Below are 21,116 nucleotides of genomic sequence, written 5' to 3' on the forward strand. Positions count from 1 at the left end.
TCACAATTGCTTTAAAAAAAACATAACAAATTTATATTTTTTAGTGGACCAAATTCGTTAGCCACTTTTTTTTTAATGGGTTGTTAGAAAACTTAATATTAAATTTTTGTGACAAACAAAGAAAAATAATAATTAACCAGTAAATATATAAATTATCAGATTTAAGGAAATAATTAGGGTTGTTTTAATATATAATTCTAATCCTTTGTTCATTTGTTTTTATGGAGGATTTTCTTAGAACCAACCAACAAAAAGAGTGATACCTTTTCAATTTTTATCGTGAACATATATGGTTTTAGTCAAAATGAAAAAATTAAAGTTGAAAAAAAAAATACAAATCTAAATTTAGAAGAAAAAAAAAAGTGAAATCGTACTCAAGGTTGCCATTATATATGCCTTCATCTTATGCTTGAACCCCCAGTCAACATAGGCGGCTATCCCCACCTCTCTGCTTCAACTCCCTCGTTTTTTCGGTTAACTTTTTGATTTTTTTGAATTATTTTATTTTTAACTTAATTATTTTCGTAATTATTTGATACATTTGTATCTTAGTGGAATTAAAATTGGGTTTGGTTGCATAAAAAATTTAATTTAGATAAATATTATTAATTATTAAATATTAATTTCAATTTAATCGAGATTATTTAAATTACGAAAATGCCTTACCCAAAGCATTATGCATGCAGGACGAGTGAGCTTACCTTCATACTTGTTTTATGTTTATATAAAAACCTATTTTTTGAAAATATAATTTTTATGAAGTTGATACTATATTGCTTTTGTTTATCTTCATCAACACGTGATGAGACTGTTGAAATAGAAATAATGATATTATATTATCAATTAAGTTCCCAAATGGTTTAGTCTTATAGCTGTTCATATTATATTACAAATGAATGATGAATTAGCAGGATCATAACTTTACCCCCAAAACATAACTGTTTTATATTAAGATTAAGACCAATTTACACAATGTTTGAAATTAATATAGTTTTTAATGTTTTTTTAAAAGAATTATTTGAAGAAGATATTGTTGGCAAACTTGTCTACCAAGTATTGGTCTCTGGTCTTTATGTGTAGGCGTTGTGTTCTTAAACTGACTTTCTTCTTTTCTTTTCTTTTTTTTTCAGAAAACGTTCACAACTTTTTCTCTTACATTTTAATTTAATTTTGAAGGGGTTTAATTTAACTCCAAATTCATTCATCTTTTTCTTCAAATGTTCTCATCTGATGGGTGCTTAATTGATTAAGTAACTCATTATTCGAAAACAAAAATAGCTGGGAAAAAAAAACATGAAGAAGAAGTTCATCATATCAGGAGACCAAGCTATTTCATGGCGTTGTTTCACTTTGTTCATATTCTCCCTTATGATTTCAGGTATGTAATTTTAATCTTCGTTTTATCAGTTTAGGATTCTCCATTGGGGATTCTTTGTTCAGTTCAGTTGTTTGAAACTTGCTTTTTGATACTGAATTTTCTCATGCATGCATTGAAATGATTTCGTGTTTTCCAAGGATGATTCTGTTCTGTTGACTTAAACTGAAATTTTATGTATACAACATGTTTGAGACATTGATTTCTGTGTCTGGTTTTAATTTACAGCTAATGTTGTCAATGGAGATTCACTAGAAACAGACAAGGAAGCTCTGTTGAATTTGAAAGCAGTCCTTGAAGAACACAATCGAGTAAACCGAGGAATATATTCAGAATGGAATGTTGATAAATCCATTTCACCATGTCAATGGCAAGGAATCTCTTGTTCTTCATCGTCTGTTGTTGGACAACAAAGAGTCATTGGCATAAACTTGTCTGAAAACAACATTTCTGGGAAAATTTTCCATAATTTCTCAGCTTTAACAAATCTTCAACACCTCGATCTCTCGAGCAACACCATCGGCGGAGCCGTACCGGACGATTTGAACCAATGCAAAAGCCTTGTGTACCTCAACTTGTCACATAATATCCTTGGAGGAAACCTAGTGTTTAAAGGGTTGAATCGTTTAGAAAAGCTTGATTTGTCTACGAACAGGTTTAATGGCGATATCAAAGTTAGTTTCCCAGGGATTTGCCAGAATCTGATTGTTGCAAACCTTTCAACTAACAATTTCACTGGTGAAATCGATAGCTGCTTTGATGAATGCTGGAACTTGATGCATCTTGATTTGAGTTCCAACAATTTTTCTGGTAGTTTATGGAGTGGATTTTCGAGGCTTGTTGGATTTTCAGTGTCGGAGAACTCTATTTCCGGGGTGGTTTCGGGTTCGATGTTTGCAGACAAATGTAGTTTACACGATTTAGACCTGTCTGAAAACAAGTTTCATGGTGAACTTCCAGGCGAGATATCAAACTGCAGGGATTTGGTTATCTTGAATGTAGGGGGAAACAACTTTACAGGGCCAATTCCATCAGAATTGGGATCGATTTCCAGTATTGCAGCCTTGTTCTTAGGAGACAACAGGTTTTCGAGTTCGATACCGGAATCTTTACTGAACTTAACGAATTTGGAGTTCTTGGATGTGAGCAAACACAGTTTTGGTGGGGAGATTCAAAAGATTTTTGGGAGATTCAAACAGGTGAAGTTTCTGTTGTTACATGGAAATGCATACACAGGAGGGATCGATACGTCCGGTATTCTCAAGCTACAGAACATTTCTCGATTAGACCTGAGTAATAATCGATTCTCTGGTTCATTGCCTGTTGAAATTTCTCAAATGCCAAGCTTGAATTTCTTGATGCTGTCCAACAATCAGTTTACAGGTAGTATACCACCTGAATATGGAAACTTCTCACAGTTACAAACTCTAGACCTGTCCTTCAACCGGCTTTCAGGATCGATCCCACCCAAGCTCGGGAAACTGAACTCTCTGTTATGGTTGATGCTTGCAAACAACTCTCTTAGTGGCGAAATTCCTTCAGAGATTGGGAACTGCACTAGCTTGTTATGGCTAAATCTTGCTAACAATCAACTATCTGGAAGAATCCCTCCTGAGTTGGCTAAGATTGGAAGAAGCGCTACCCGAACATTCGAGTTGAATCGGTTGCGAAACGACACGATCATTGCTGGTTCGGGTGAGTGCTCGGCAATGATGAGGTGGATACCAGCAGACTATCCACCTTTCAGTTTTGTGTATACAATTCTCACTAGGAAGAGTTGTAGGAGCATATGGGACAGGTTGCTTAAAGGCTACGGTCTTTTCCCAGTTTGCACTGCAGGTTCAACGGTTAGGACACTTCAAATCTCGGGATATCTTCAACTTAGCGGTAACCAGTTTTCGGGTTCGATCCCTTCGGATATCGGTACAATGCAGAATTTCAGTATGCTGCACTTGGGTTTCAATGACTTCAGTGGTGAACTGCCTGCACAGATTGGTCAGTTGCCACTTGTTGTCCTGAATATAACCCGAAACCAGTTTTCGGGACAAATTCCAGCAGAGATTGGCAATATCAAATGCTTGCAGAATCTAGATTTGTCATACAATAACTTTTCTGGCATATTTCCAACAAGTTTCAGCAACCTGACTGATCTCACCAAGTTCAACATTTCGTACAATCGGTACATTTCTGGGGTTGTTCCAACAACCGCACAATTCGGAACGTTCGAGAAAGACTCGTACCTTGGAAATCCGCTACTGGATGTTCCAGATTTCATGGATAATAAAACAGATCATTTACCCAACCATAATGGTACACGAAAAAGATCAGCCAGATTTGCTGTGCTTATAGTGGCAGTAGCTCTCACACTAACCGCTCTCGCTTTTGTGGTTCTATCGGTTTTGGTTTGCAGACAGGTGAATTCCCGATCCGAACCCCAGAGATATCTCTTACAAGATACGAAGTATCGACCTGATCTAGCATCTAGCTCTAGTGGATCATCGGATACTATCAAGGTCATCCGTTTGGATAAAACAGCTTTTACACATGCTGATATTTTGAGGGCCACAAGTAACTTTTCGGACGATAGGATTCTCGGGAAAGGAGGGTTCGGGACAGTGTACCGAGGTGTATTGCCGGATGGAAGAGAAGTAGCAGTAAAAAAGCTACAAAGAGAAGGAATTGAAGGTGAAAAGGAGTTCAGGGCTGAAATGGAAGTTCTCAGTGGCAATGGCTTTGGTTGGCCACATCCTAACCTTGTAACGCTCTATGGTTGGTGCCTTCATGGATTAGAGAAAATATTGGTGTATGAATACATGGGAGGTGGGAGTTTGGAAGATATTATATCGGACCGAATCCGATTAACATGGTGGAAACGGATCCATATCGCGGTTGATATTGCACGAGCATTAGTGTTCTTACATCATGAATGCTACCCCGCCATTGTTCACCGAGATGTTAAGGCTAGCAATGTCCTGTTAGATAAAGATGGTAGGGCTAGAGTCACGGATTTCGGTCTTGCGAGAATTGTCGATATTGGCGATAGCCATGTCAGCACAATGGTGGCGGGAACTGTCGGTTATGTAGCACCGGAATACGGGCAGACATGGCAAGCTACGACGAAAGGTGATGTGTACAGCTATGGAGTATTAGCAATGGAACTTGCAACCGGTCGACGAGCTGTGGACGGAGGTGAAGAATGCCTGGTGGAATGGGGCAAACGTATTATGGGAAAGGGACGAAATGTATCAAGTCGAGCTGTGATACCGGTTATGCTTTTGGGATCAGGACTGTCGGTTGGTGCCGAGGAGATGTTTGAGCTGCTTCGGATCGGGGTCCGATGCACGGCCGAAGCTCCACAAGATAGACCGAACATGAAAGAGGTGTTGGGTATGTTAATTAGAATCACAAGCAACCGAGCAGATTTCAACTATGGCATCTCATGATAATTGTCGTAGGATGTCAAATAATAACTCATAAATATATACAAATAATTAAAATGCACAAGAAATTGTATTCTTATTGTTGTAATTCTTCTTGTAAACAAAACTTTCCTATTCATTATGTTGAAAGAATTTAATCAATTTTTTTTTGATTATTTTGATTCGTATTTGGGTTAAATATAATAAATTAAAATTTAAGATCTTCCAAATACCCAATAATTTTTAATTATTTTGATTCATGTTAGTTCATTGGTTTTTTTATTTATTTAACAATTGAGCTAAAAAATAGTTTATTTGGTCAAAATTTTATTAATCACTCAAAAAAATTCAGGTTTTGAATTTTAGTTTTGTATTGAAAAGTAATTGCGAAGTGGTTTAATACCACTTTGGCTCCTTCAAATTAGAAAGTTGATTGGTTTTTTATTTAACCAGTCTAGTTCTAATAATATTGATGAGAATGGATATGATAATTTAAGAATTATATAAAAAATTAGACTCACCTAAAAATTTAATTATACAATTAAATTGAATTTGAAAAATTATAGGTTTGATTCCAACAAACTCCACTCAATTTAATTAAAATTTTAATAATAAAATTTATAATAAAATATGATTTTTTTGAAAAGTAAATACAAATATTGATATAAATACATGATTTAACATGGAAAATCCATTAATAATAATCTGTAAATTATAAAATGAGTCAGAAATACTTTTATTACTAAATTTTTGAATTCTAAATTAATTAAATCAAACCTTTTTTTTGTATTTTTTTAGGAAAAGAAAAAGCTTACATTTTCGGGCAAGTAAAGTCCATATACCATAGCCCATGTCCCCAAACCCTAATTCTCCTTTTTAACACTCACCCCATTTAAAACCCTAAACTTAGCCGCCCCATTTCATCTCTCCCACTACTGATCCCTCAAAGCCTACAAAAAAAAGAGCAAAAAATGGCAGAAAGAGGCGGCGGAGAGCGTGGCGCTTTTAGGCGCGGCTTCGGTGGAGGAAGGGGTGACCGTGGTCCAAGAGGCAGGCGCCGTGGCCGCAAGGACGAAGAGGAGAAATGGGTACCCGTCACGAAACTCGGCCGTTTAGTCAAATCCGGGAAAATCACGTCCCTCGAACAAATTTACCTCCACTCTCTCCCTATCAAAGAGTACCAAATCATCGACCAGCTCGTCGGCCCTTCCTTGAAAGACGAAGTCATGAAGATCACTCCCGTCCAGAAACAAACACGTGCAGGCCAGCGCACGCGTTTCAAGGCCTTCGTCGTCGTCGGAGACGGAAACGGACACGTCGGATTGGGTGTCAAGTGCAGCAAAGAAGTTGCGACGGCTATAAGAGGGGCGATAATATTGGCGAAGTTGTCGGTTATCCCGGTGAGGAGAGGTTACTGGGGGAATAAGATCGGGAAACCCCATACGGTGCCGTGTAAGGTTACCGGGAAATGTGGATCCGTTACTGTTAGGATGGTGCCTGCTCCGAGAGGTGCGGGGATTGTGGCTGCTAGGGTCCCCAAGAAAGTTCTTCAGTTTGCAGGGATCGAAGATGTTTTCACTTCTTCCAGGGGATCCACCAAGACTCTTGGTAACTTTGTCAAGGTATTGAATTTTCCTATATAGAATCTTCAAATTAGTTCAGCTTTGTTGTTATTTTATATTGTTTATGGATTTATTTAGATGCATTTGGAAATGGGTTGTTAAATGTTTTAGATCCTGTTCCTGAACTTTGAGATTGTTGGTTTAGTTTCTTTGATTGAGTTATTATAGGGCGAATCTACCTGAGAGGTCTCTCTATTGTAGGGACCTGACCAAATTAGTCCCTCTACTATTAAAAAGAATCAAATAAGGTCAAATTGGAATAGAGTTAACATGTACTGTTTATCAGAGTTAATATTTTCAAAGTTTCTATGGTTCTGTGAATAAAATCTCTTGTATGGAATTGAATTGCTATTGAAAAGAAAAAGTTTTCAAGACATTTTTTATACTGTAGATGTTAACTTAGTTACAATTTGGAGTTAATTTATTCTTTTTAACAATATAGGGACTAAATTGATCCATTTAATAATAGGGGGACTAATTTTGTCCCATCCCTATAATATAGGGACCTCCCAAGTACTTTAACCGTTATTACAGTATGCTTGATTTGTTTTAGATTACATGAGTGATCTAAGTTATTGATTTGTTTGATACATATTCAAACATGTATATAGGGATGTGATCTTTCAAGTATGAAGAATGCATAAAAAATTGAAAATACCCATATGAAAAATACGCACTCGTATCGGTGATTATCTGTTGCTGTTGGGGATGTACCTGTATTGAACACATCTAATGGCCCTAGTCCTTTTAACATAGTTTGATAGTTATATATTTACTGCATGATTTATGTGGAGAAGCTTCTTCATTTATCTGATTTTGTTGCCGTGGCAAATGGAATTGCAGGCCACCTTTGAGTGTCTTCTGAAAACTTATGGTTTCTTGACTCCCGATTTCTGGAAAGAGACTCGTTTCACAAGGTCTCCTTTCCAAGAGTATACCGATCTGTTGGGAAAGCCGGCAAAGACCCTTGTACTTGAAGATGCAGAGAGGTTGGACGTATAGTTCTCGTATATATACGAGTCATTAGTAAGTTGCGCCTTCCAAAGCCTGCCTGGCTGCATAGGGTAGCAATATGAAGTTCTGTTTTGTTTCTTAAAAGAATCTTAACTTACATGTTATGTCTTGTTTGGTTGGTTTTTCATGAAATTTTCAGTTATTGTTTAAGGCTTGGAACATTTTTGTTTTCCTTTATATGGATTCTTTATAAAATAGTTGTTTTGCATCTCCAAGCTATTTGAGGTAGGGGAGGTAGGGGTGAGCGTGTGAAAAAAGTTCCAGATTTTAATTGAATCGAGTAAAGTGAAATGAAATTTGAATCGAATAGAGCGAAATTATTTGAGTTAAATTAAAAAATTAAACATGTCAAATTAAAATCTTATTATTGTATAACTAATCTCATATTAAAGTACTTAAATTTGAAATCATATATAATCAATTTTCAAAGCAAAAGAAGAAGATATTTTAGTATAATAAACATGAATAATTAATAAACTTATTTAGGTTTTAAAAATTGTTATTTTAGAAACTTTTAAAAATTTTAAGTTTTTTATATAATCAATTTTCAAAGCAAAAGAAGAAGATATTTTAGTATAATAAACATGAATAATTAATAAACTTATTTAGGTTTTAAAAATTGTTATTTTAGAAACTTTTAAAAATTTTAAGTTTTTTATATATTTTTTTATAACTTTTTTAAACATTTTGAATTTAAAAAATTATTTTGTAATTTTTATTGAGAGATTAATTTGTTTATTTTTAAAATTGACAAGATCACAAGGTATTTATACTAATTTATTATTTAAATTATTGGAGTTATTCGATTTGTAAAATTTAATTTGACTTGATATTCGAATTATTTATTTGAATAAACTTGAATAATACGATTTGATTAACTTAAAATTTAAATTATGTTTTTGAATTGGATCAAGTTTTGTTGAATATGAAGTTTAAACGGCAATGAAAATGATGTAGTGAAACTATCCAAAGGTGGAGTTAAACCAATGTTACCTCTGGTTCCAATGTGTAATTGGTTCATCCTGTTGAACCCAGTTGGTTGTTTTAAATGGGATTTTAAAACTAAAAATAAATATTAAATCTAATAAATTGTTAATAAAACATGCATTTACTTATTGCTCTGTTTTTAGAATCTCAGACACCTGAAAATATGGAAAATGGTCTCTTTTTTTCCTTCTTCAAAATTGGATCGATAAGAAAACCAAAGTTGCTTTGTATACCCATTGTAATAAGAAATTTACAAATAGAATTAAAACTTTTATTATTTTTTAAATAAAAATTGAGGATGTATGAAAATTATGCACATTATCCAAAATAACGTTATAAAGAAGGAATAATCAAAACAACATTGTGTATTTTAATTTTTTCAAAAGAATATCTTATTTTTTAAAAGAAAAAATCTTCAAATTTAAGAGAATTATTTTATCGCATAATTTTTTTTCTTTCAATTTTAGCATATTAATATAATTTGTTTTACTCATTCTATATCATATTAGATTATCACACAACAGGTAAAAAAATCAAATGTGACTTTAGTTGAAATGATAATAAATTTATAACCAGTAATAATGAGATAACAGAGGTTATGATGCCTTGAGTTTAAGTCTCATGAATCTTGTCAATTGTATATTATTTTCTTAAAAAAAATAAATGCTTTCAAATTAATATTTGTTACTTTGTATCTTTTTAAATTTATCAAAAAATATAAAAAAAACATAGATACTTTTAAAATAATATTTATTATTTTATAAAAAAATTGATTTTTTATTTATAATTTTACAAAGAAATTAAAACCCAATTTATTAATAACACCAACTAAAAAAACTTATTATAGAATATAGATAGATTCGTATTAATTTTGTATCATATCTTATTTTCATTGCTTTTACATGTCATGATTTGTATTATATCTTATTTTCATGGCTATGAAACAGATATATTATCCATTTTCAATAGTTTATGTCACATCAAAAATTTCATCCTGAATTTTAAGATTTTAATTTGTATTTAATTTTTTTAAAATGAAAATATTGAAATCTAATATGAAAATACTGGTGTGACATAAAATTATTGAAAAAAGAACACAAATAACATGAGATCAATGTTTAATACAATCTTTTTCCTTCATTAGCAACGACCATGCCCCTAGAGTCCATTAAAGCACCAAGAGTTCAAGTTGATGCCCCTGTCAATCATTCTCCTCTCCCATTTTTTTAAGTAATAAAAGTAGGTTGCAGCCTTGATCTATTAAAAACACTCCACAATAATAATAATAAAAATCATGTCAGCCCGATAGATTAGAATTTTTTTTTTTAAATTCACATCAATACGAGAATAATTAAGAGCTATTTAAGTTAATTAATAATATTATAAAAAGAGAGAAGCCAAGTTATATCAAATTAAATTATAAAGATTAAATTTTAAATTTAAACCTAATAAAAAAATACAAACCATAATTATACTCATTTATAAATAAATTTATTTCATAGTTGACAAGTCATCACATATTTATCATCTTAAATAATATCCAACATTTCAAAAATATGAAATTTATCAGTTATTTAATTTTTTAAACTTTTTTATTTATGAATTTTAAGGATTATCTTTCATGTTTACACACATATTGTCTAATTGATTGAATTTGAATGTACGTGGAGAAAACCATAGGGGTACAACATTTCAGCCAAGACAATTTGGTGTTAGAAGACAAGATGAAAGAGGACAATGATAGGCCCTGTGATGGGTGCATGCTCCCAATCTCAACTCCATCTTATGATTATTCAAAGTGCAATTTCTCCCTTCACAAAACCTGTGCTGAATTATCCAGAACCAGCACCATTGGTTTCAACGAAACGCCATCAACCTTGAAGCCCTTGCTTGATCGGCAATGGTTTCACTTGTGTGGTCGCTATTCTAGTGGTTTGCTTTATTCTAGGAGGCCCTACTACTTTTGCCTAAAGAGTGTTGCAATTGATCATAATTAGGAAATGAGTAAAACTTAATTCGATTCGAAAAAATTGAAAAAAATAATTTTAAATTTAAATAGCAGATTAGTGTAAATGCTATTTTAGTCTTTATCAATTTTGAAAATAAACAAATTGATCACTGTTAACAAAAATTACAAAAACTTTCAAAGTAATTTTTAAAATTCAGAATATTCATAAAAATTCCATATTTTATATTGTTTTAGAAAATAAAAAAATTTTAAATAAATTCTAAAAAATATATAAAAATTTTAAAATTTCTAAAACAATAATTTTAAGACCTATATAAATTAATAATAATTCAAGTTTATCATACTAAAGTACCTTATTTTACTTTGAAAAAGTTATGGTTTCAAATTTATGTGCTCGAACATACAATAAATTATACTATAACAAAATTATTCGAATGAGTTATACTATAACAAGATTTTAATTTGATATGTTTAATTTTTTAATTTAACCCAGATAATTTTACTCAATTCGATTAGACTTAAATTTCATTCATTTCATTAGGATAATAAAATTGGTTTTGTTAACTCAAAACTTTTTCTTTTGATTCGATCAAACTTTTATCCTTAGTAAAAGCTTATTGCAACTATTCATTAACACCAACTCAATAATTAATATATAATATAAATATATTTATATTCATTTTACATGCTCTGTATTATAGCTTATTTTGTATCCTACTTTTCTCCGTATAATTAGCACAGAATAATGCGTCAATTACACTCGACAATTTGTCTATTTATGTTGAATACATATATTTTTGTCATAATCATTTTAAATATTTCATAAAATTTAAATACTTTTCGTGTTTTCATATCAATAATTCGCGTCTTCATAAAATTTAAAGCAAAAACCAGACCACCGTTGAAACATATGCTACCTTCATGAGCCAACATTTTTGCCTATAGACATTACGGATTATTTAATCAATAATAATTTTACGAGTTACCATTCTTTTTTTCATTTAATACACAGGCAGTGGTTAGCATTTTCCCTAGAAAGAATTTATTTAACCACAGATAGCTTGGGAAAAAGCCTAGTGAAAATCAGTAATCATGAACAAAATCTTGATCAACTGTAGCAGTTATTTAGGGTTTATGAACTCACCCACTGGAAAAAGGCCTGTATATGTCAAACTACGATGAGTGGTATTTCATGTTAGTTTAACTCACAGTTCTGTCATCGGAGATCCCAGCTGAAAAGAACTGCTCAGCTCTGTCGATGAAGTTGCTCGGGAATCTGCAGTATAACGTTAGTGATGTCCCCAAAACTGGCAGGTTATTGTTATGTCTGGTAATTGTTTCTTCACAAGTTTTTGTTGTTCTGCAATCTCTTTGGTTTCTCGCCTTGCTGAATTTGAGGCTGTTTCCTATGGTGCCGCCCTTTCCGCCAGTGATCCTTGTGTTTCTGGTGTTGTATCGACTAGATTTTAAGGGAACATCAGCCTGAGATCTTTTTATATCAGAACCCTGCTGGTTGTACTCGCTCGATTCGTCTGCTAAAAGAAGTTCCAGGTGGGGATTGGATGTTTTAACGGTTGGTAAGATACTTCTGCAAGATCTTAACAAGGAGAGTAGCATATCCATACTTAGTTCCTGCTGAACTACATCCTTATTCTGTTCACAGCCATAACAGGCCGCAAGAAGCGTCCCTGCCAATGCTGGCATCAATTCTGGGTCACTGAAGAACACGAATGGCAGATCACACACCTGTACCCTTCCACCTCAACAGTTAGTATCTCGAGAAATGTTTAAAGATAAAGAGGGAAAAAACTGTGAAGATCACTGACCTTGTGAAGGATAGTGGGGCTCTTACCCCATCGAAGAACAGCTTGATTCCCAGAGTGGAACAATGCGAAATAACCAAGAAGCAGCAGGGATTCAAGGAGAAGCAAACCAATCTAAGACAAATTTGATAGCATATGTCAAGAATATGATTTTTGAAACTCAAACTGATTTCTTGGGTACAGCATGATTCCTCTCATATCGGTTTTAACTCATGCATGCATTTAACGAAAGATGGTATGCATTAGAAAACCGTGACGAGCACAAAATACATCACCTGATCATTAGCTGCTTTCCATTTGCTTGTGCAATAAGAAAGAAGGAAACTCATCAAGTGGAAGAACTCCATTTTCAGGTCCGGCCTTGCCTGAAGGGGGTAAAAAGGGGACCGGATTAGTTCTCTTTATCACGACATATATCAAAATCAGCATAAATATGACGAGAATCGTGGAGTCAAGCTAAAACCTCTATCACCATTATCATACAACCAATATCCAATATAGTGCATGAAATTCACTCACCAGCATTCTCTGTATAAAAGTAATATCCAATAGAGCCAAATTATTCAGAACCTTCAGCACTCCAGTTGCTACCTCCTCAAAATTAGAGGGAAGGGCATTTGAAGCCTGAAACAGAATTGACAGTCAATAACAAAAATGATATCTTCAGTATGAAGAAAACAACCACAAAGTAACCGTTTTCCCACAAGTGGCTTGGTTCTAGGGATGTTGACCACTTTATCTATTCAAAACCATACCCTTGGTAACATTCCAATTCCAAATATTTCGTAAATAACAATTTAGATAAAATACGGTCTCATCAAACCATGAACAGATTGTGATAAAATTTGCTCAAACCAAAATTATTTTCATCAGAAATAAAGCAGCTCAGATTTGTATTGATCATGTCCTATCATGAATCCCTTTTCCCTGCTCAATAAGCATAGAGTGAAAGACAATATACTGAATATAACATAAGCCGATACCCAAGTCATTATAGGCACACGAAATGATCATAGAATCAGAATAAAAGGTAAGGATCAAAAACAAAAGGGCTGAAGAGCAGAAGTTTTTAAAAGATTCCATAAAGCGATCTTATTTGATTCCATGACATAAAATCAAAAAGAAGAAAAGAAGGAAAAGTAACTTTTCAAAAGGTAGCAAAGTTACCTGCTCAGAAGGTAGTTTATTGTTTGCTTGAAGTAGCACACTAGTCAACAAGGAAGGAAGACTCACTAATCCAGTTTCTGATATAGCGGAAAGAAGGAATGCCACTGGTTGCTTCAAGCTTGATATGTTTTCATTCGGTTTCTCCTCCCTGGCAACTATGACGGGTTTCTCTTCCTTTTGCTCAACCAGAGTTTTCTGTGATGCATCTGTAACATCCATCTTGGAAGTGCTAAGATTGTTCAACTCAACTGAACTATCCGTCATCTGCTTTTCACCGTCTTTTCCGATGAATACTAGATTATCATTTTTATTTATTCCACAAGGTTCATCCAAAGGTCTATCCTCTGGTACTTCAGATAGCTGGGTCACTGTGCTACCATTCAGCGCACAAAATTGAGGGATAATGTCTCCAGTACTGCTATTTACAAAGGAACATCTAGAATCCACAGATGCTGCAATCTTAGTTTCTTGACTTTCACTACCTGGTTCCATTTCAATAGGTAAGGATTCCCAATTGATGCAACTATTTCCGGGACTGGATGTCAAAACAACCAGTAGATGGATACTCAAGAGAATAGATGAAGGGAATGGGGACCCTTCAACCTGGGGCCTATCATAAAGTGCAAAAAGATCTCGGAACCGTTGAATAACTTGATAGGCAACTAATAACTCGAGCAAGCCATCCCGCATTTGGAGTTGCCGTTCATCAGAGCTTACATGACCAATAATTGAGGAGACGGCCCATAAAAAACCATCCAATACTTCAGAGACTGATTCAAAATTTTCAAGAGATGTTTTGCATGAAAGTGAGGGGCTGCTTCCAGGGAGATTTAAAGATGCAGCTATCTTTATATAGTTCTCAAGTGCTGCTGACAGCATGGGGATCATAGGAGGTAAAAGATTCTGAGCAAGAAAATAACTCCGGTTCACAGGAGTAGATAACACCACCCTCAGAAGTTTTAAAAGATGTATCGTCACTTGACAAGCTTCGGGTTTCGATGTATGTGAAGCAGGCAAGGCAGAAGCAATAAAATCAAGCAGACCAGCTTGGCGAGAAGCATGCAGCTCGGGTTCCTTTCCCTCCAGAAACTAATCACCAGGAAATTTTCATAAGAAATAAGTTAGAAAGAGAGCATCAAATCCCCGCCCACCATTTGAATGGGTGCTGAAGATTGAATAGAACATGAATTTATGCAAAGCTACTCTATTTTATAAAAGAGCATTGATGATCCTAACAGCATATAGTGAAAAAAGACATTAATAAGCTAAAGTAGATCTGTGTACTTGTAATCCTCTGAAATATCAGAAGAGTGAATTAATTGAAGTATTCCTTAGAATGATTCAAAGAAAATATTTTCTGAATGTTACCACTAAAGGGTTCATATAAATTCCATTAAAACTCATAATATCCTTAAAGAAGACATCCCATGTTGATAAATCACAACCGTAGTAGATGTTAAGATCATAATATCTTTGAATGGTGGTCTAAAAATTGGTATACCTTGATCATTTCTGCAGTAATTAACCCTATACTTGAGGCTCCTTCTTTTCTTGCTTGTCGAAGTTTCTGAAGTTCCTGAAGCCACCTCCCAATTTTCGCTCTAGCAGTTCCCACTGCAGTCCTATATCCAATACCAGTATTTTCAGGAGCAGCAGGAGGTTCAGAAATTTCAAATTTCAGAGCCATAAGTCTTTGTCGAATTTTTTTAATCCTTCGCTTCAACGAGTGTTGCAAAGCACTATTGCCTGCTGCAAGTGCAGAGTTTCCTAACATAGCACTGCCATTTGCTTGACAATCCTCAGCACTGTTGGTTAGTGTGGATCTGCCCTGGCTCTCCTTATTAACTGATCGACGCAGTAAAGGCGAAGACTGATCCCTAAAATCCATTGAAGCTCTCTCCCGTATTTGTTCAAGGTAAAATTTACGACGTTGTTCACTTTCACTTAGTTTTTCAGCTAACTTCTGTGCAAGGAGTTCAGCTTCATCTTGCTGAGCTTTAGCTCTTTCCTCCCTTCTCCGAAGCTGCTCTATGGCCCTTGCCTCTCTAGCTGCACTTGATGCCTTCCGTTCTTCTTCCCTTCTAAGCTGAGCCTCCTCCTTTTTCCTCTGTGTCTCAGCAAGACGTTGTAACTTTTCAGCTTCAATAAGCTTTCGGCGTTCTAGAACAGCTTCCTCTCTAGCCATATCTTCTTTCTGTTTACTTTTCATCACTTGAAGTTTTTCAGCTCTCCTCAACTCTGAATCTTGCAGTTTCTGACGCAACATAAGCTTTTTATTTTCTTCATTTAATGAAGTAATGAAGCGAACCTCATTAACTTTGCTGCTTTCGTCACCTGCTCTCCTCACAACTTCTGCAAGAAAAGCTTCATGTCGTGATTCACTACGTTGCTGACGGGAATACATTCCCTCTCGTAACTTCATAGTCCGAACAGCCTGCCATTCATTGACTCGAATGAGTTTCTCTGAGGTGCGCTGAAGTTTTTGAACTCTTTCATTCTCCAACTCACTTCGGATCCTCAATGCCCGCGCATGCTTTTCCTCTGCTTCCTTCTTCAAATCAACTGGAGTTTTCTTCTTCTTCTCAGGGGACATTAGTTTGTCATGCAAAATACGGACACGTTCAGCACTTTTCTTGCCAATTCCGGGTGAGTAAGATACACGAGAAGAAACACGGAAGGGAGATGAAAGTATGTCTTCCCAATTCCTCTTCTCCTTCCATGCATCCATGGATTTCCATGAAGTAGCATTTCTCTTATCCTTATCCTTATCAGGAGGAACTTGCCTCCTAACCTGATCCAAAATTTTTGATTTTTTTTCAACAATATTTTCTGTTAATGTTTTATCTTTCCTAGAAAGCAGCTTCTCAGTTTCAGACCCAAGATATTCTCTCCTGCTCTTTCCGATAACAGATGCAGAGGGATTGTCCTTAAGAAGTGACCTAGATGAAGCAACATCAGAAGAGATATAGTTCTTTGGTGGGTCACGACCATTTTGAACAGAGTTTAATTTGCTGGACTTGCCTGATTCATTGCTTCTTTTCTCTCCATTTAGGTTCACTTGAGTAAGATCTGAACCTCCACGGAGTTTTCTTGACTTTATCCCCAACTCTTTATCGACGGATGTTACATCAGACGGCATAAGTGGCTTCTTCAAATTATCACCAGATGTAGAAGCACAATTGGAATTGTCCTGCCCCAGGGACATCATACTGTTACATGAAAGTCGGTTAGCTCTCTCTTGTTGGATTTTTTAAAAGCCTCTAGGGATGAAGACAGTATCTCTGCTCTGTGAGGTGAAGTTGTCATTCTACGAACCTGCATTCAAGATAAAGCATTTATAGTGTTCCATATTGAATGGTTAGATGGCATGAACATGATGCTAGAAGAAGAAGAAGAAGAAAAGAGTTAAGCATCCTTACCTCCCATGAGAGGGCATGCGGCCTTCTGTGTTCACTCTTTAGAGTAATTGGCACACCGTCAGCCAATTGAGAGGACTTTTTCACATTTTCAAACTCTTCCACTCTTGTAGTTAATTCTTTAAAGTCAGAAGCAGCCTCTTCAAGAACAAGAATAGCCTCCTTCATCTGCTCCATATCACATTCTAATTCACAAAGAAGATAAAGTTCATCTACTGCCCTATTAAGATTCTCGAAAAGGAAACACCACAGCCGCTCCCTAAACCTTTCTTTGCTTTCTCCTGCATCATCTTCTCCAAGGGCAGTTATAATTTGAGCTTTTGACAGATCAGGTTTTTTACCATCCTGTACACAATCAGTCACATTTGATTGTCTCAAGGTTTCAGGTCCAATGTTCTCGGGTGGAAATGACACTGCATCCAGTGAAACCATCTCGATGCTTGAATCACCATCTACAATAGGAATTTCACATGTTTTTGGCTCGCCAACCTCCATCTTGATATCAGGCACCTCAGGTATAACCACCGTTTCAGAGGCTTGACAAGATAGAAAACTAGGATCTACTTCACTATTCTCTATTGGTTTGATGTGTTGAGTGTTTATGTCCTTATAAACGTCTTCGGCAGAAATTATTTTTTCATTATCAATCTGTGGTTCCACAATTTCTGAAGACACTTCATTAACCTCTTTAAAGGTTTCTTCCATTATTTGATCCTTAGGAGTCAATGAAGATACCTCACAAGAATGACTTCTGTCATCCATGGATGCTTCTACTGTGTTTTCTTGGAGGTCAGTACAAGAACACAAAATCAAATTACTAGTATTCACATTCTTTGAACAGCCAAGCACATTATCATCTCCAATATCGCCGAACTTGATTTCAGCTCCAATATTGTTTTCATGATGAGCTACCAGAACATTTTCTTCTAAATCACCCCACTTGATTTTGTGAACCATATGGGATTTATCCTTCGATAGAATTTTTGGGTTAACTGCACAGCTGCCATTAGAATTTTTGACAAAAGAAGTGGGGGATGTGGGGTCTTCACAGTCTTTCTTAAGAACACATTTATCTAGATAATTCACGCTCTTTTCATCTTCATTTGACTCGGCAGTAGAATTTGCAAAACCATCCTGGGTATGTCCATCTGAATTCCCCCCAGATGATCGAAGCAAAGATCTATATTTTCCTTGCACAGCTCCACCCTTCTTGTTCGACAATGGCCGACCTCTCACCAAATTATTAGCATTTTTGGTCGAATACCCCCCAACCCAACTTTGTACAGAAAACTTCGAGCTGCTTCTGTGCTTCTGGGAAAGAAATAAAAAGAACTAATAATGAAGACAACATTCGACACTGACAAATAACAATCTAGTTTACGAGACAGATTTAGAATATTAAGGTAGTTTTCTAAGAAATGTTTTAGTTAAGACGAGAGACCAAAAGCACAACTAGGAGTAGCAGATGACATCCAAGAAGGAAGACTGATCATCTCACAAGCCAGAAAAACCAATAACACTAAAAGTTCCACATCAAGAACAAAGTTAAGCAAAACGAAGCCTCGGGTTGCAATGAACAACTTCAACAAAGCAAAGTTTCCAAACTTCTTGACTGAATAACAGAATCTTTTAAGTCTAAGACTCTGATTCTATCTTTTAACAAAAACATTCACCTATCAAACTTGTCATTGGAATCGTACTCAGTTAAAATCATATGAAAACTTATGGAACATATTTCCTTCAAGCTGATAGACCCAAATAATTTGTAATTGCCAATAGTCGAGTGGTTCAGTACTGAAGTGCTGGACTCTTAGTTCCCATGGTCAAGCATTAAACCTTAACAACCTCAATTATCAAACTAATAATGATAATTTGAAATCAAACAATTCACTTTCCAATGTTAATCAGATTATAAATAAAGGACATTTCACTCATAATCTAACCTTATGACCAATCCTAGCTCAGAAATCAGCATAAAGATACATAAATAAATTACTTAGCATATTGCTGGTTGCTGAGAAAAGCAATCACTTCAATACTTAAATATATATATATTCCATACTAAAACAAAAATCAGTTAGTAAAGCTCAATGCAGCAGCATCAATAAAACTTCATTAAGCTAATAACATGAAGAGACAAAGTACTCTCCCATATCCCCAGTTTTCATAGTAATCAGACAAATAATAAACTAAAATGGCAACAAAAATCAACAAATTATGAAAATGCGAAAGGGGAATTAATAACATTGGTTTAAGGAAGAACACCTTTTTCACTTGAAACCATCCTGACCCTTGATCATCCACTGCTGATTCTTCACTGTTCTCCATCATCTCCAAGCAATAAAATCCCCCAAAGTACCCTCTGAAAATAAGAACTTTACAACAAAAGGATTATAATTGATCATAAAAAAAAAACCCCTAGTGTTACAACAGCAAAAGAAAAAAAGAAAAAGAATCTCCCGATTTGTAGATAAAAATGTAAACCTTGTTAATCAGAAACGATCAACATGATCAAAATCAAATTGGGTAAATTAAAATTTTACAAAAGAGTGGGTGATTGAACCGGTCAGAAGAAAAAAAAAACCTGAAATGCGAAATGAAAGACAGAATGGGTAAATTACGACAAAAGATTTTATCTTTTTAGAAGGAAAGGTTTGGATTTTTGAGGAAATGGGATTTTTCAAGTATTCTATTTAACTTTTTCTTTTCCATGGAGGAACAAAGGAAGGAGAGGAGGGAAGCGAGAAGAAAAGGGTTTTATATTAGAAGAAGAAAGCCCATTATTGCCTTATTTTTCCTTTTTCATGGGCCTACCTGGGCCAGGACTCAGATTTCTTGACCTCTTAACTCGAATTTGGCTAATAATTTATTTTTTAAATAAAAATATAAAGTAGTTAATGATTTTTATTTGACACATCAATAATGAGAGTTTAAATTAGAGGTATTGAGCAATCGAGCTCCCTATATAAGTCATACTCATGTTTATATTTTCTGATATTGGTCCCTCTATAAGTATTATATTAACATCGATATATATTTAGGACATGTTAAATGTTTGCGCTACCATCTCTGTCTGGTAAGTTTAGCGTAACTCGAGTTGGACCGACTGATGTAAAAATTTTAATAATATAATATTTAAATTTAATCATAATCATATATAAATATATATTTCTTAAATAATAAAATCGGCTTGCACGTAGCTTTAATGAATTCAAACTGGTCTCATACTAATTTAATATGTATATACGCTTGTTTTAAAACTTTTAATATTATTTTGAATAATTATGAAATAAACGTGTTTGTAATCGTTTAAAAAGACGGTACAAAAATTACTCATTAAATGGGGTATAATCAATGATGAAGCTAAGAAGGTTGGCAGGTTCGGCTCCCATCTTTAAAATGAATTTTTTTCATTTAAATTTTTTATAATTTATAAAATTTTAAATTAGTAATGATAAAATTATATTTTGATTCTAAAAAAATTATAAAAATTTAATTTAATCTTTTAAAAATTATAAAGATATGGACTATTAAAATAGTAAAATTATATTTTTACTATTGTAAAAACATACAATTTAATTTTAGTCTCCTAAAAAAATTTTCTAACTCCACTATTGTGTATAATATAAAAAAAAAAAAGAGTATGAAGTAATCACATAGTATAATCCATATGATTAAACATATGCCACAATCAATAATATTTCATAATACAGACACGTTTTATTCGATAAAAAATAGGTTAAATAAATACATAAATAAATAGAATTATTATGTGAATATAATTAAGTTTAAAAAGTTATGATTATTTGTAAAGATTATTATTCTATAAGTATAGCTGAGTTATAAAAAATTAATATATATTAAAAATTTTATTGCATGTGTATGAATGCCTCGTATTTTTTAGTTTTTCTTCTCCTAATTAAACTGTCTTTAGTTTCACACCTAAACTCTGATTAATATATGTTATTTTAATATTAGTTTTCTATTTAAACTTTGATTAGTGTAGTTTATTTTAATATTATTTGACCTACAAATTTAGCCTATAAATTAACTCTTTTTCCACCCTAAAAAGATAATTCATTACACATATTAAGTTTTTACAAGCTTTCAAAGAATTTTGTGTTTACGTTTTAAGAGTTTTTATTTCGAGTTTCGGGGTTTAGTTTTATCTTCATCTTTTATATTTTTCATTTTTCCGTTTTAGTGAAATTATTTTTACCCGTAGTTTTTTATCTTCTTTAGAAAGGTTTTTTCACGTAAAATATTTGTATTCGATCTTTTCAATTTCTTCGTTATTTTACTTGTTCATTGCTTAAACCAGGTT

General features: G+C 34.0%; 3 protein-coding genes across 3 annotated transcripts; 2 read left to right on the plus strand and 1 right to left on the minus strand.

The window, feature by feature from the left end:
- The first annotated feature begins 873 nt into the window (after positions 1 to 873).
- Positions 874 to 4,956, plus strand: LOC107912120 (probable LRR receptor-like serine/threonine-protein kinase At1g74360). The gene is made up of 2 exons (XM_016840184.2): positions 874 to 1,378; positions 1,604 to 4,956. The coding sequence occupies exons 1-2, from the start codon at positions 1,294 to 1,296 to the stop codon at positions 4,816 to 4,818; spliced, it is 3,300 nt and encodes a 1,099-aa protein (XP_016695673.2). The 5' UTR covers positions 874 to 1,293; the 3' UTR covers positions 4,819 to 4,956.
- A 652-nt stretch (positions 4,957 to 5,608) lies between these two features.
- Positions 5,609 to 7,638, plus strand: LOC121223630 (40S ribosomal protein S2-2). The gene is made up of 2 exons (XM_041105513.1): positions 5,609 to 6,416; positions 7,260 to 7,638. Exons 1-2 carry the CDS (start codon positions 5,766 to 5,768, stop codon positions 7,416 to 7,418), a joined length of 810 nt encoding a protein of 269 aa, XP_040961447.1. The 5' UTR covers positions 5,609 to 5,765; the 3' UTR covers positions 7,419 to 7,638.
- A 3,670-nt stretch (positions 7,639 to 11,308) lies between these two features.
- On the minus strand, positions 11,309 to 19,524 carry LOC107912118 (uncharacterized). Its single transcript, XM_041105514.1, is given in 9 exon segments — positions 11,309 to 12,132; positions 12,213 to 12,323; positions 12,485 to 12,574; positions 12,729 to 12,833; positions 13,377 to 14,465; positions 14,878 to 16,628; positions 16,631 to 16,691; positions 16,796 to 18,103; positions 19,058 to 19,524. Coding segments are annotated over 9 exon segments (5,127 nt in total). The 5' UTR covers positions 19,124 to 19,524; the 3' UTR covers positions 11,309 to 11,586.
- Positions 19,525 to 21,116: the final 1,592 nt, after the last annotated feature.

Source organism: Gossypium hirsutum, chromosome D11 (genome assembly GCF_007990345.1).
Source record: "Gossypium hirsutum isolate 1008001.06 chromosome D11, Gossypium_hirsutum_v2.1, whole genome shotgun sequence".
Lineage (NCBI taxonomy): Eukaryota > Viridiplantae > Streptophyta > Magnoliopsida > Malvales > Malvaceae > Gossypium > Gossypium hirsutum.